This window comes from Prionailurus viverrinus, chromosome D3 (genome assembly GCF_022837055.1).
Source record: "Prionailurus viverrinus isolate Anna chromosome D3, UM_Priviv_1.0, whole genome shotgun sequence".
Taxonomy (NCBI): domain Eukaryota; kingdom Metazoa; phylum Chordata; class Mammalia; order Carnivora; family Felidae; genus Prionailurus; species Prionailurus viverrinus.
The window spans coordinates 11815457-11831487 of NC_062572.1; the positions used below are offsets into that span (position 1 = coordinate 11815457).

The following is a 16031-nucleotide window of genomic DNA, read 5'->3' on the forward strand; positions in this document are numbered from 1 at the left end:
CGGGGACAGGAAAACCACAATCAGCGTGCAGGCTGATGGAGGGGTGATCCATCCTATCCTTACTGGAAGGCGACTGGATAGCATCCCTTTTTTTTTTTTTTTTTTAATATACAATAATGCAGATCCAGCAATCCAATTACGACGAATTTCCCTAAGAAGTTGACCAGGTCAGTGCGCAAAGACATAAGCCTGAGGCTTTTCCCTGCAGCCCAGGGAAAAACTAGAAATGGCTGAAATGCCCTCATTAATGGCTAAGTAAACGCTGACAGAGCCGAGCAATGGAATATTACACAGAATTGAAAAAGATTGAGGAGGGGCACCTGGGTGGCTCGGTCGGTTAAGCGTCCGGCTTTGGCTTTGGGCTCAGGTCACGATCTCGCGGTCCGTGAGTTTGAGCCCTGCTTCAGCTGAGCTCAAGCCCCACTTCGGGATTCTCTCTCTCTCTCCCCCTCTCTCTCTCTGCCCCTCGCTCACTCACGCTCTCTCTTAAAGAACTAAAAAATAATAAAAATACTTCCATCACTGTATTTTAATACAACTGGTGTTCTTCTGCAATCCACACAATTGCTACGATGCGTCGAATCGTGTTACTCTGAGAAGCGACACGTCAGTTTCACGAGGCCACCAGAGAGGCCCATGCCACCAAACAGGCTGCGACCGCCTCCCGAGAAGAAAAACGTATCAGTAAATCCCAAACTCAGCTGTGATTTTTGCCATGAACCAAACTCTTCTTGTCCGAATCACGTTTTTCAATCCGTTTTTCGCCGAGTGCGTTTAGCCTCACTCTGAGCGACGGGATCTGCAAAGCGACGGCGACTGTAGAGCAACTGAAATAAACACTCACTGACCTCAAAGAGGGGCGCCTGGGTGGCTCAGTCGGTTAAGCGGCCGACTTCGGCCGACTTCTGTGCCGACAGCTCGGAGCCTGGAGCCTGCTTCCGACTCTGCGTCTCCCGCTCTCTCTCCCCCTCCCCCCCTGACAACTGTCTCTCTGAAATATACACAAACATTTAAAAACAAATTAAAGGGGCGCCTGGGTGGCTCAGTCGGTTGAGCGTCCGACTTCGGCTCAGGTCACGATCTCACGGTTTGTGGGTTCGAGCCCCGCGTCAGGCTCTGGGCTGATGGCTCGGAGCCTGGAGCCTGCTTCCGATTCTGTGTCTCCCTGTCTCTCTGCCCCTCCCCCGTTCATGCTCTGTCTCTCTCTGTCTCAAAAATAAATAAACGTTAAAAAAAAATTAAAAATAAAATAAAAACAATTAAAATTTTTTTAAAAAACTTAAAAAAAAATAAAAATAAATCTACGTTTGAAAAGAGCGCACGTGAAATCATGTCACGTCCAAAGAGCGCTGCGTCTAGCACATTCTGAAGGGTGCGCTGCATTGGCCCTCTCCATCCTTTCTGTGACCCTTAGGAAGTAGGGACTGGTTTTGTCCCCACTTTACAGATTAGGAAACCAAGGCCCTGGGAGAAGAAGCAACTTGCCGCCCCTGGTCACAGAGCTAGAAAGACCCACCACCAGGACTCTACCCCAGGCGTCCCCTAACAACTTCTCCACAGGCTCCTGATGGTGTCTTTCCATTCTCAGAACACAGTATACTTTGAGGAGAGCAGGGACCGGGGCCCAAGATTCCTCTCCGGCTTCTCCCACCCCTCGGGGGCTGGAATGATCTCCACCCTGGCCCCGGACTTTGTTTGTCACGCGAAAGCACGTCAGAGTAGCCAGACAGGGGACGCAGAGCATCCGCCAAGTTTCCATGAGGGCACAGAACCCTCACGACACCCGGGGGTCCCCTGGCGGAGCTTTCCCGTGCTATGGGCCATCTCAGAACCCAAGCTGGAGCCGTCCTGAGCAGCCACAACACTCAGAACTCCCCCCTGGGGCCAGAGGCCTGAAAGGAATAGAATTAGCTTTACGGTCCTCTCTTTGAGGTTCCAGCTACGTAATGGAAAAAAAAAAGAAGAAGAAGAAGAAAAATTAGAATAATAATAAAACATTACAAAAGTTGTCAACTCTTGCTGGCAATTCTGTTCGGGTCTGCTTAGTTCCAGAGCTGGGCTGCCAGAGCTCCGACAGGAAGGGGGAAATCTCTTTCAGTCGTATGTTCTTAATGGGGAAGGTTATTTTTTTTTAATTAAAGAAAACAACTCCCAAAAAATGTTGGCCGAGGGATTTTACAAGAGAATGTATCAATGGACTCCGTGGAATTCTCCCCTCCAGTGCTGCCAACTCGCAAAACAACTCTCTGCAAAGGCCAAACCCTGCTTTTGATTACTAACACTCCCAGAAGTGGGAGAGCCACATTGTCCCCACAGCCACTTGTCCCTCACAGCTCGTTTCTCTGCAAGGCGCTTGAGACATCATCCCCACCGTCAATCAGGAACACCTCCCTCCCGGTGCCTGCCGTGCAACGTCCCCAAGTCCATCTGACAGGTGTCAAAACAGGAGCGTGCAACGGCGAAGCGTCCCCTCCATCGGTACGGGGTCGACACAAAGGGGGGAAGGCGCCGGCAATCGACCAACACGGGGACGGGGGGGGGGGGGATTTTCCCCGGGCTCCCCAATGCACCAAAGGAACGCGGTCAGTAGCAACAAGACGGCGTCTAACGTCCTTGCAACGGGGAAGACAAATTGTCTTCCTCTACAGCTCGAGAGCGGCAGTGAGGAATCCAGCACGCGTGGGGCGCCTGGGTTAGCCTCCGACTGCGGCTCAGGTCACGATCTCGCCACTGGTGGGTTCGAGCCCCACGGCGGGCTCTGGGCCGACAGCTCGGAGCCTGGAGCCCGCTTCGGATTCTGCGTCTCCCTCTCTCCCCACCCCACCCCCACTTGTGCTCTGTCTCTCTCTCTGTATGTCAAAAATAAATAAAATGTAAAAAAAAAAAAAAAAAAAAAAAAAAAAATTAGAAAAAAAAAATCAGGATCAGGAGGGGCGCCTGGGCGGCTCAGTCCATTGAGCGTCTGACTTCAGCTCAGGTCACGATCCCATGGGTTCGAGCCCCGCGTCGGGCTCTGGGCCAACAGCTCGGATTCTGCGTCTCCCTCTCTCCCCGCCCCACCCCCGCTCACGCTCTGTCTCTGTCTCTCAAAAACCGAATAAACGTTAAAAAAAACAAGAAGAAAGAATCCAGGGCACAAAGGGGGTAAAGGTAAAAGCTGAAAAGCCCTTGTGCATCTAGGAAGAGGGCAGCAACAAAGTGCTGGGGGTTTTGTTTTGTTTTGTTTTGTTTTGTTCCAGCCTTACCCTCACCTTCCGGGCGATGAACTGAAGCCTTACCCTCATTGGATCCGGGCGATATGCCCACCTCACCGGTAGGATTACATGCACTTCAGAGGTAAAGAAGCTGAGGCTCAGAGAGGTCAAGCAACTTTCCCCAGATGGCACAGCAGAGGATAAAGCCAAGCTTCGCCCGGGCTCAGTGCTATTCCAAACCTCTTGCCAGCTCACTTACACTTGATCGCAGAGAATTGTTGCCTTCACAACAACAGCCTGGGAAACACGGCCGCCCTGTTGCATAAGGCATCCTGGCGGCAGCAGCTGGAGATGGGCTGCATCGGGCAACATCAAGTTCTACTGGTCAACCTGTCAATCCTACCGTTTGAGCGGCCTTGAGTTTACTGAAGGTCACCCCCCGCCCGCACCCCTGCTCTCTGCCAGCCGCGGCCACATCCTCAAGGACGGGCTGTGCTCAGTCCGGGCTCGCCCGACACAAGCCGGGGTCCTCAGCCCCTCCGCTCGCCCTGGGTGCCGGCGCCCCGCAGAGCAGCTTCTCCCCGGCTCGGGCCCCCGCTCACATTCTGTTCCACGTGAGCGAGTGCAGTGAATGACGCCATTGTCGCCGGGTCTGGGCTGTAAAACGTTACAAGGGAATACTGCGATCCGCGGCCAAACTGCCCGCCGCCAGCTAATGAACGCCCCCGAGAAGGTCTTCCACTGCAGCCAACTGAATCGGCCTTTTCACGGGAGCAGGTGGCAGGGGTGCTGGGTGCTGGGGGGGAGGGGTGTTGTCGCTCCCCGCCCCCCCCCAGCCCCCAACCCCCGCCAAGCCCAGCGAACCCTTCTCAAACAACCGAAGCAGCTTGCTGGGGCAAGACTGGGATTGCAAAATCCCTGTCCCCGCGGAGCAAATCCCTCCTCTGCTGGTACCTTAATCTGTGATTAAAATTCCCACGATCCCACAAGGGCCTTGGCGATTTATTCACTGTCTAGTACGCTCAGGGGCGCTCTTCCGATCTCACGTGCGTGGACGCTTGGGGGGACCGGGGACAGCTCAGCCCAGGCAGGACGGAGCTCAGCGCACAGAGGGCTTTGCCATTGTTTTTATGACTCAGTTCATGCCGCACCAGCACGCTGCAGAAGGCGCGGTGAGAACCGGGCACGCTAAGAAGTTGGACCCCCTCTCCCGCCGCTGGTTCAACAACCGGGGCTGCAGGATTCGAGGGGGCACCAAGAAATTCAAAGGCGCCTCTCCCTCTGTGGCTGTGAGCCCCCACCTTACGGCACTTCGGTTTGAGAACTCGGGGCTCCCCGGTTGAATCTCCGGGTAACTGAGTATCAGGGTGGTCGTGTGGAGTCGGCGCTCTGAAGTCAGGCCTCGTGGATGTGCCTCACCAGCCACAAACGTGGCCACGGTGGAGCTGGCGAGCTTCCACCTTTCTCTGAGCCTCAGTTTTCTGTCTGTAAAATGGGAACAGTAAAATCCACTGCCTCGGGGCGCCTGGGTGGCGCAGTCGGTTGAGCGTCCGACTTCAGCCAGGTCACGATCTCGCGGTCCGTGAGTTCGAGCCCCGCGTCCGGCTCTGGGCTGATGGCTCGGAGCCTGGAGCCTGTTTCCGATCCTGTGTCTCCCTCTCTCTCTGCCCCTCCCCCGTTCGTGCTCTGTCTCTCTCTGTCCCAAAAATAAATAAACGTTGAAAAAAAAAAATTAAAAAAAAAAAAAAAATCCACTGCCTCTTGGGATTGTGAAACAATACGATGCGTGGAAAGGCTGAGCCCGTAGGCGGGACACACAGCTCGATGAGCACCAGCTTACAAATCGTCCGTTACTCGATTCTGAAGCAGAGATACCTCCCTCGCCCGGGCTCTGATTGGTCTAGGAACCCCCCCCCCCCCCTACTCTGCCCAAACATCAGATATTTAGAACTTGTCAATGTTTCCAGGGAGAGGGCCATTCTTGTTATCACCTCCTCAAAAGTGGTCCAGAGACAGCTCTGGGATCACAGAGAAAGCGCTGAATAGTTTCATGGACCGCTGATGACATCAATCTTTGCCTCAGTTTCTCCACTCACAGAACGGGACGACCCGACCAAGGCCCACGTCACGTAGCATAGCTGTGAGCCCCCAAAGTAAGAGCTAGGATGTGAGGCTACAGACAGGAGAGGTCAGTGCAAACGAAACTTTCGATGGGGCTCACGGTAAGGGTACAATCCGCCTTGGTTCAGTCTCCTAAAACTATCAGTTTCAACAAGTTTAACCATGTCTTTGTTTTACTAGCTTTTTTTTTTTTTTTTTTAATGATTTTAGACGGAGGATGGGAAGGTGGAAGGGACTTTCTGAGGTCCAGCCGCAGTCTTTCTGGAAGCCGGAAGACTGGAAGGGCCCGGACTAACAGATCTTCCTCAAACTGCTTCCTATACAGAGGGGATTGTTTTGAGGCTTTTGTTCCGAGGGGACGCACGCGGGAGCCCCTCGGTCATGCAGAAAGAAGTCAAGGAGCTGCTGGTGACCTTCAGTTCGAACAACGACCTTGGCCAAGCCACCCAAAAGCAACCACTTCTGCAAGAATGCTAAATGGCCTGTGTACTAATAAAAAAATCTGTCTCTCCCCCTAAAAACAGACACAAACACCTATGAGGGAACGGGTCTCCAGGGAGACTAACTTCTAATGTGAGAACATGACTGGGATGGGGCAGCTGAGATACAGGGCTTAGAGTGAGGATGGCTAGAGATTGGAGTGGGTTTCAAGCTTGGCTGCACAGTACAACCACCTGGGAGAATTAAAGGGAAACAAATGTTCACTCCGGGTGAAATAGTTAAAGGAGATTAAGAATGCATTCATTGTGGGGGCGCCTGGGTGGCTCAGTCTGTTGAGCGTCCGACTTCGGCTCGGGTCATGATCTCGCAGCTCGTGGGTTCGAGCCCCGCGTCGGGCTCTGTGCTGACAGCTCAGAGCCCGGAGCCTGCTTCTGTGTCTCCCTCTCTCTCTGCCCCTAACCCACTCGCATTCTGTCTCTGTCTCTCTCAAAAATAAAAATAAACATTAAAAAAAAATGAATGCACTTATTTTCATGAGCACTGAATATATCGAATTGTTGAATCACTATCCTGTACACCTGAAACTAATAGAACACCATGTATTAATTATGCTTCAATTTAAAAAAAATATTTCAGCAAAGAAAAGGAATACTGACTCCTGAGTCCACCCCACCCCCTACCCCCGCAAGAGTCTGATGTCATTGTTCCGTGGTGCAGCCTGGACTTGGCGATCTTAAAAAGCTCCCCAGGAGAAAGAAGCCTTATGCAAAAAGAATGCACGCTATAAGCATCCATTTATACCAAATTCTGTAACAGAAAAAACCCACAGTAGAAAGGAAATATAAGTCGAATTGCTTCTGGTGGGGACGTGGGGGCAGGAATTAATTGGGATGGGGCATGAGGGAAGTTTCTGGGGTGGGGGAATGTTCTATATTACGACGGGGGCTTGGGTTTCATTTCACAGGAATGTGTGTTTGTCAAAAAGCGAACGGTGCCCTTATGGTTTGTGCATTTCACTGTATGTAACTTTACCCAAAATAGAGATTTGTGAGCAAAAATGGAGTCTTAGTTAATGATACGCATGAAGCATAGAGGAGTGGAATATACTCGTGTCTGCCGCTGCCACTCAGTATGAAATGCATAAAAAAATAAAATGGATGGATGGATGGGGTGGCGGATTGATGGACAGATAGATTGGTGGGTGGATGGATGGATGGATGGATAGATGGACTGGTGGATGGGTGGATGGGTGGATGGATGGGTGGAAAGACGGACTGGTCAATGGATGGATGGATGGATGGATGGATGGATGGATGGATGGAAAGATGGACTGGTCAATGGATAGATGGGTGGATGGATGGATGGATGGATGGAAAGACAGACTGGTCAATGGATGGATGGGTGGATGGATGGATGAATGGATGGATGGAAAGACAGACTGGTCAATGGATGGATGGGTGGATGGGTGGATGGGTAGGTGGATAGATGGACTGGCCGATGGATGGATGGATGGAAAGATGGACTGGTCAATGGATTGATGGGAGGATGGGTGGGTGGATGGATGGATGGATGGATGGGTGGTCAGATGGCTGATAGGGCAAATATGTAACAAAATATTAACTGTAGAATGTAAGCAGCAGATTTGTGGGTGCTCACTGTACCCTTCTTCCACGTTTTCTGTATGTTTTACAGTTTTCATAACAAAACACTGGGGAAGCACTGCGGGTACTTCTCACTTTCAGCCAAAGTTGAGCGCTTACAACAAAGGGTTAGGTTTTACACAACAGCCCAGCACACGGAATCTATTTCCAGATCTATTTCACACATTTACCTGAACACCCGTGCCCGTTCTGTAGAGCCAGGGGATTACCCAGGTGCAAGCAGGGGACCCCTCCATCAGAAAACGTGCCAAAGGGCCATTTCTGAGCCCTCCCTAGAGCCACCGATTCAGAACCTCTGAGGAGGAAACCCAGAAATCTGCTTTTCTTAACAAGCTCCCCACCCCCAGGTAATTTTGATGTCCGCCAAAAGTCTGAGAAGCGCTATTCGCACGTGACTGAGGGATGTGCCCACAGACACTGTCCCTGAAGAGAAGGTATGCTGGGGGGGGGGGGGGGGGACAGTGCTGCAGATGATCAAGAAAAGGTCGAGGGGGGGTGTTCTCAGCATCCATATCCCTGCCGGTCAACCAGGAGCCAACATGGAACCCCCTTGGGACAAACCTCAATTTCACATCTTAGGCCGGCTTGGCTTCCCAAACACAACTCCCTCTTATTTTCCATAAGTTCACACTTCTCTGGGGGAAGCCGCTTGGCTAGCCAAAAGTACGGGAGTGGGGAGTTCATGCCATCTCTGGAATGTTGTCTTGCAAATCACTCCTCATTAACCGGGCATTCCGATTACCTTTAACCACAAGCATGGGGCTACAAAAGAGCGCTAAGCCGTTTGAAAAGTGACCGCTTGAGGTTAAGGCCTCAACATTCATTTAAAATCAGGAAGCCGGGGCTGGAGGAGGAGGGAAGGTGCCAACGGAAGGGCTTTAACCTTTTAGGGCGGCGGTGGGGAGGGGGGGGGGGGACCCCTGAATCCTTCGAAATCGTTTGCAAATGTTTTTTTTTTTTTTTTCCTATTTGTATCTTGTGAGTTGTTCGGAGAGTCCCTGGCTTTCATCGGATTTTCAAAAGGGACCCTGATTAAGAAGCCCAGCCCTGGAGAAAAAGATGGAAGGGACTCTAAGGAACGCAGAGGCAGGTGAAACGTCGGTTTCCAGCGTGGGTGGGCGGAGCCGGCCTGGGAGAGACAACAGGAACCTCCTGGGTGGAGCTGGGACATCCTGGGCCCTAAGCTTTCCTAGCCGCTGGCTGGCTGGGGGGCGGGGGGCTCCAAATCCAGGCCAGCGAAGCAGAGCCTCAGGGTGTCCCGGCTCCAGACAGGCTCTGAAGCCACCACTGTCCATCGAGTGTGACAAACCCCAATGACGCTGCATAAATGGCCCTCTGTGCAAGGTGACCCAAGAAGTGTGGGGGAAGCGGTGGGGAGCAAGGGGGCGTCTCTCCACCCTCAAAGGGCCGAGCTCACAGCCAGGCCTCTGCGCCCTGGCTCGCCGCGGGGCCCTGGGCTGGCCAAGCCGGCGTCTGGCTTCACGAGGGCACGGACCCCGTCTCAACGTCGGCCTGACATCAGTCCAGCCTCAGTCTGGGCCCCATCCCCTGCCAGATGCCTCCGTGCATGTCGGGGTGGGCTTAAAACACGCGGACACCCTCTTCGACTCTCCTCCCTAGAGGGGGGATCCCTGCGCCTCAGATCGGGCCCCACCCCAGTGAGTCCCGTGCAAGCCACGGGATGCGGCAGGAGTAACACTACGTGTTTTCAAGACCCGGTAAGCAAGAGTCTCACGGCTCCCTCCTGGTCCTCTTGGGAGCAGCCGGCAGCCCCGGGAGGAGTCTGACTCCTCGGAGTCCGCCACTCGGGGCGGGCCGCACGCACCGGCTGAGGTCCCAGCCGAAAGGCAGCGCCAGCTGGCGATCACAGCTGCGTGCCATCTCGGACGCCCGGACGTGTGACTTCAGCTACCTGCCGCCCCAGCCAACACCTGGCTGCAGGTGAGAAGTGCCCAGACGAGCCCTTTCCAAGTTCCCGACCCGCAAATCACGAACGAGACGAGCGGGGTGACTTCCTGCTTCACCTGGCACACGTGGCGGCCAGCCACGCCTGGTCTTTTCAGCATCAGTGCTTCTGACGAGCAGCAGCACCGAGCGAGGGCCAGCAGATGGGCACTCTGAGGTCGCCTGCACTTCCCTGGCCCTTTAGCGGGCCGTGGTGGCACAGAGCAAGCGGGGTCTAGCGCTCCAGCTGTCCCGGATTTAGTCACGCACACGGAACAGAAGGCATAGCCTTCCAGCCCGTCCCAGCGAAGCCTGGGCGTCACCTGTTACCTTGCAATAGCAATCAGGATGCGCCCATTATCCATTCACCCAGGCAACAGCCCTGGAGGTGGGTTCTATAGTCATCCCCCATTTTACAGATGAGGCAGCCGAGGCTCAGTGGAGTAGGGGAGCCCTGGAGCTACTCCATGGGGTGGCCCCGATCCCAACTCCAGAACTTTCCCCCAGTGGACCCCGTTCCCCGGGAGATCCACCTTTGCACCCTCAGGACCCGGCGTCGAGCGAGCCCTTCCCAAACGTGTGTTCGCTGAATAACGGATCGACAGATCAGAAACTGCATGGATTAATGAGTCTCTGGTCCTCAGTTTCCCCTTCTGCCAAAGGGAGAACACTGGGGGACAGGCTGTCTCCTGTGGTCCCTTCTGTCTAGAGCATCCTATGCTTCTTGGAGCAGCTGTGCCCCCGAATGCCACCATGTCACTGGGCCACCCCGGCTGGCTTTCAGAGAGCTTCAGAACGTGACCCCTACTCTAGACCCCAAGACTTGTAGATCACTGCCCACTTCTACCCTGATCCCACCCAGAAAACCCTTGTTCCCAACAGGGCAAACGCCACTCTTCCCACAAAGCCTGACTCCCACCCGCTCCTTCCCCCATCTCCCCTCCCCCCAGGGCCGCCACCTCCTGCCCCAGCGGCCTTGGCCTTGGTCCCCAGCACCTGCTGACTCTTAGGAAGTTCACAACCTGCCTGAACACATCTTAAAGACTGGAGCAAAGTTCAAAGAAAGCCATGTTCTATGGAAAACCAGGCTCTAGATCATTTCAAACAGCAGTGAAGCTCCCGCACCTTTCTTGTTAGGATGCGCATTTAGGGGTATTTCCCAAATTTCGGCCATTTGCATAGGACCTTGACAAGTTCGACAAACGTTTACTCCAGCTCTACTGCTATTTAGTTAATACTTTCCCTTAAATAATCAGCCTTCGCCGTCCCCCTTCCCTCCCCCCTTCCTCCTTCTTTAGAAGCAGCCTCATTCTAAGCAACAGCAACTATAAAATCAGCCTGATGTGCTTGTGTCCGTAGACCTTCTAAAATCATCCATCTGTCACCAGGGGAGGGGTCCTGCAATTGGGGAAATATTGGTTTTTAGGGGAAGATGTTGTTCAAGCCGCAGATTAACCTTGCAGAATAACCTCGGCATATTTTAATCAGCCTGCTAAAAGACAGGATTTTAAAATAATTTTGTCGTCCGCTTTGTGCTTTTCCCACAGCTCTCCCATTTTTTTATAGTAAGCGGTCTTCTTTCTGGAATTAGAAATCGTACACGGACGTTGCAAAACAACTAAGACCATCTGCGTTTTCAAAAAACACCGAGAGCTGGGTGAGAAGAGACAGCGGGGTGAGTGCCCAGATATTTGCCAAGCGAATGCGGACGATATTTACGCGGGCTAACTGTGAGTCAATGTCCGGCCCTCTCCCTTCTTCCAACTGCTGGAATTAGAGAAAATGTCATTCCTCCTGCTTTCTCCCCCCCCCCCCCCCAAGCCAGCTGTCACCGGGTGTGTAGGGGACAGGAAACAGGATTACAAGACGAACAGGGAGCCTGCCGTTCCGGCCTGGCTATTATCACAGCCGACTCCGGACAGCCATCTTCCCCACTTGTCACTGGGAGTTGGGACCACAGCCCAGAATAACTGCTTAACGAGGGCAAAACTGGGAGTAATGGCGAGTCTTCCCCCAAATCAGATACGTTATATCGAGCGTGGACTAAGAACCAAGTACCCTGTTGACAGCCTCTCATATAACACTTACAAGAACCCTGGAAGATGGAAGCTGTATTTATTTACACCCATTTTACAGATGAAGACACTGAGGCTCTGCGAGGTTAAGTCACTCGCCCGAGGTCGCATGCTGATAAATGCAGAGCGAGGATCGAACCCGGGTTCGTCCGACTCCCAAAGCCTTCTGTTGGACCCGCTCTGCCCTACTCTGTCTCCTTCTCAGGGACCACGTCCACAGTACCGGGCCCATGACCGTGTCCACTCTCCCAGCCTGGTTCCCCGGTGCGGCTCCTAACACGGCCACAAAGACGCACGCGGTTCTTAGGCTGAGAGTCCCCTGGGGTCACTGAGTCCCCTGGGGTCACTGACAGTGAAGCTCTCAGACATCTGTGCTTCCCCACCTGTCTCTCCTTCCATGTCTATCATCCAGCCAATCAGCTTCCAAAGCGCAGGGCCCTGGTCCGACACAGGAAAGCGGTCAGGGGTCCTGGGGACAGACATACACGGTCTGTGGCCAGGGGACACCTCTTGGAGGAAGGGACAGCTCCAAGGAGACCTAGTGATGGGCGGGAGAGGGTCAAGCGGGGAGGAAGGGAGAAAGCCTGAGGCAGACCAGACGTGCTGTTCGAGGGGCCAAAAATAATGGGAAGAATACAGGTGTCGAGCATCCCCTTCCGCATGATTGAGACAGAGCGGGGGCACTGGAGGGGGACAGAGCTAGGGAGGAGTGGCCAGGTCGGACAGGAAGGGCGTGGCCCTCCACGAGGAGTCTGGACGACCTCATCCTGAGGGCATCAGGAAGCCTGGGAGTGTTCTAGGCTGTGGAGTAACCTCGTCTGATTCATGTTTTACACAGATGTCTTTGGCAGCTGCCTGGAGAATGTCCTAGAAGGGTCTAAACAACTCAGGAGGCTGTGGCTGCTGGCACCGAGAGCCTGGCAGGAGAAAGGGGGGGAGGGTGAATTCGGACACATGTTAAGAAGGCTGCATCGACGGGACCCGGTGACTGGGTGCACGTGAGGGGGTGATTTGCAACACCTTCAGTCCATCATCCCGTCTGCTCTTGACTTTGCGGGAAGGAGGGAAGACGTGAGGAAAAAACCCTTGGTGTGCAGGCCGGAGCAGAGTGGCTCACATCCAGTCCCTACCTGCACGGCCCAGAGCCTCACCTTCAGGCCTGAGGTGAGACTCCATCAAAGGCTACAACGCCTTAAAGGAAGCCAACAGGATGGCGAGGGAGTGTGGTCGCCGTGCAAACGACAGCTTGGTGCTGTGAGCCCAGGGCCACAAACAGGTTGACCCCTCCCAGCCTTATGAGGTGCTTACTGTCAACTTTTCCGCTGACCGTGGACTTCACCCAACTCCAATTTTCAAAATGCAGACACTCGACGCCAACGTTTTCTAACAATTTAAGAACTGGGTTCTCTTAGCCACGACCACAAAATATCTCACTACCCCCGCGATCGTGAAGGACCCCAATGATACACGCGGAAGCACGTCCAGCGGGGCGGACGTGTGCGCGTCTGAAGGTATCGGTGTTACTCACTTTTTAAAAGCGTGCAAAGTCACAGCAGGTGACCCCACCAGCTAAACATGGTTTCCGCGGCACGTATTTCCAAACGCCTGTTAAAACCCCAGCGCTGCGGGTTTTCCCTCTCCCTTTCTTAGATCCCTCTGTTTCTTTGAATGGGTTTGTCCGTCCATCTGCCTGACTCACCCTTCTCGTGTCTTCCAGAGAGGATAAGGAAAAACTTCCTAAATGACCTCATTTTATTTTGAAACACTAAACCCACCAGAAGGGGTGCGGCAGGGGGGGGGGGGGGGGCGGGGACAGAAACCCCTTCCTGGTCAAAGGAATCAAGATGTATTTCTAATTCTCTCGCCATATGGTAAGTTATTTTGGAAGCGTATCATGAGGTAAGAGAACGTTTGAGAAACTTGGCAAGGCTTGTACAACCCTTTCAAATCAGACCAAATTCCCACTATGTACATTTGCTATAGCCCCTTCTATTCATCATATCAGCGACCGTGACCACAGGATATGTAAAAATACCGAGCAATTTTTATCACCAGCTTCCAAACCCCCCAGTGCCCCGGACCACCACATGGTGTCAGGTTTGTCTGTATTTCACCCCCAGGAAATCAAGTCATTAACTTCCCTTTCATTTACGGAGAGCTGTTGCCAAAAAGAAAATCATTCATCGGCTGTGACTTATGGGAAGAAAGAGAAAGGACTGACTTCACGGGAAGGTAGGCGACAGCAAAGAAAGAGGGGAGAGAAAGTTCTCGCTTTTGTCCCCCCTCCCCTCCCCAGGGTAGATGGAGAACATCCAGTTCCCTCGTGCCTCCTCCCCGTCCTGCCCCCCAAGGGGGCACACGCCCCTCCCCCCAGGCTGTCCCATCCTTTAAGGTTTAAGCTGTGGGTGGCCTCTTCTCCCTTTCCTCGGTGGGGACAAAGGAGCCCAGAATTCCAGCTTCTTACCTTTGCATTCTTGACATTCTGTGTAGGTCCATGTCGTCACTGCCCCGGAATCCTTTGGCAAAGGGATTATTCTCAATCTTTAATTGGGTGATCTGAAGGAAGGAGAGAGAGAGAGAGAGGGAGGGAGAAACTTGGGTTTTCACTTGATGGCTGGAAACGCAGCCTCTGGCAACCAAAGGCAGCAAATTAAGCCAGTCACGTCAACGGAACCCACCACTTCATTCGAGAGGAGGCTTTGAAAAATGGCCTAGATCAGACCGCTTGGAAAAGGGGAAAAAACCTGGTTTCGGTTTGCCCATTAAGTGGAGTCATACCCCGCATCACTCCAGCTGCGTTTGGTTTTTAATCCTGCCATGTTGTGCCGCACCCACGATCTAGGCCCCTGACACTCGGTGCGCCGACCCCCCCCCCCCCAGCCTGGAAAGTTCTGCGCGTTGACACGGTGTCGCTCCCCCCCCCCCCCGCAGCATGGCGATCGCCGTTTGGAAAAACTCGACTGCTTCCAAAATTCTGCTCTGCCTCATGCCGGGTTCATGCAGCTTCACAGACAAGGGTTATAGCCAGCCCAGGTAGAAGACGGTGTCTAATTAAATCAATACCAAAATACAGAATGGTAACATACATGATACCTGTCAGACCGCTCCAAACCCCTTCAATCTTCTAGACAAAGAAGCGCGATCCCTGTTCTTGGAAATTTCGGTTGTAATGTACAATACTCAGTAACAGAACAGGGGAAACAGTCCAACCGTATGGACTTTGCTAGAAGTATTTCCTAAAAGCTGTGTGTGAGTCGCGTGTTTATGCATCAAATCATTTTTTTTTTAAGGATTCTTTTTTTTTTATGTTTATGTGTTTACTTTTTGAAAAATGTTTTGATTTGTTTTTGAGATAGAGAGACAGAGTGTGAGCGGGAGAGGGAGACACAGAATCCCAAGCAGGCTCCAGGCTCTGAGCTGTCAGCGCAGAGCCCAAAGCGGGGTTCGAACCCAAGAACCGCGAGATCATGACCTGAGCCAAAATCAGATGCTTAACTGACGCACCCATGCGCCCCTATGTTTATTTTTGAGAGAGAGAGAGAGAGAGAGAGAGAGAGAGCAGGAGCGGGGAGGGGCAGAGAGAGAGGGAGACACAGAATCCGAAGCAGGCTCCAGGCTCCGAGCTGTCAGCACAGAGCCCGACGCGGAGCTCGAACTCAGGAACTGCTAGATCATGACCTGAGCTGAAGTCGGACGCTCAACCGACTGAGCCACCCAGGCGCCCTCATCAAATCACCGTTACAGCCAGCAGGGCAGATTCAGTGACTCTAGCTTCACCTTCGTTATCATGATTGTACCCTATCTATACGGCAGGCGGGTCTGCTTAGTATTGTGATCTCAGTCAAAGCCCTTCTGGTTTACGTTTATTTCATACATGTAACCTTCTCTACGCGTCAAACCAGAATCACCAGCTATTCAATAAGAGGAAAACTATTGTATCAAATTCTCTCTGCTGGCACCCACAGAAAGTTCTAAATCCAAGGCCCGCCCTCACTTTGTTGCGAGGGGAGACGAGGCACTTTTCGAGACGAACTTACACAAATTGGTTCTGCACTCTCTCCCTGATAGATGAACGGAAAGATAATCAAAGCGAGAACACTTTTCTCTTTGTGGTCACATCATATGCCAAGTACACACGAAAAACACCTCATCTACCCCCCATAGTAGCGCTGCAGACTTTGAGAAACTGAGCACGTTTCTTTGAGAGACCAGGAGTAATTAGTGAATGCACCCATAATTCATCCGTGGCACATCCGGGGGGGCAGGCATTCTGGTATGTTCTGTTTTCCAGAAGAGATGGCTTTATAAGGTTTCCTTCCCACCCCAAGACACTATAATGAGCGTAAAATTACTATATTGTGTATGTGTACATGTGTGTGCATTTGCGATGAAAAAAAGAAACATATAAAGTTAACGTTTTTAAGATCTGGTGTGTGAATCCAACCATAGGACATTTTAGAAAGGCAAAGGTCAATGGTGGCCAGAAGTTGTGTGGGGAGGGACGGATGAAAAGGCAGAGCCCAGAGGACATTTAGTGAAACTATTCTGTGTGATACTTAACGGCGGACACACGTCCTCATATGTTTGTCCAAACC

The 16031-nt window shown here is 52.7% G+C and overlaps 1 protein-coding gene across 5 annotated transcripts in view; it reads right to left on the reverse strand.

Moving 5' to 3' along the window:
• Positions 1 to 16031, reverse strand: part of TBX5 (T-box transcription factor 5) — a 46056-nt gene that overhangs the window by 12989 nt on the left and 17036 nt on the right. For all 5 annotated transcript variants that reach the window (XM_047828852.1, XM_047828851.1, XM_047828847.1 and 2 more), the window contains one exon: positions 13901 to 13992. In XM_047828852.1, coding sequence (XP_047684808.1) covers positions 13901 to 13992 — 92 coding nt within the window. The remainder of the gene's footprint in view (positions 1 to 13900; positions 13993 to 16031) is intronic.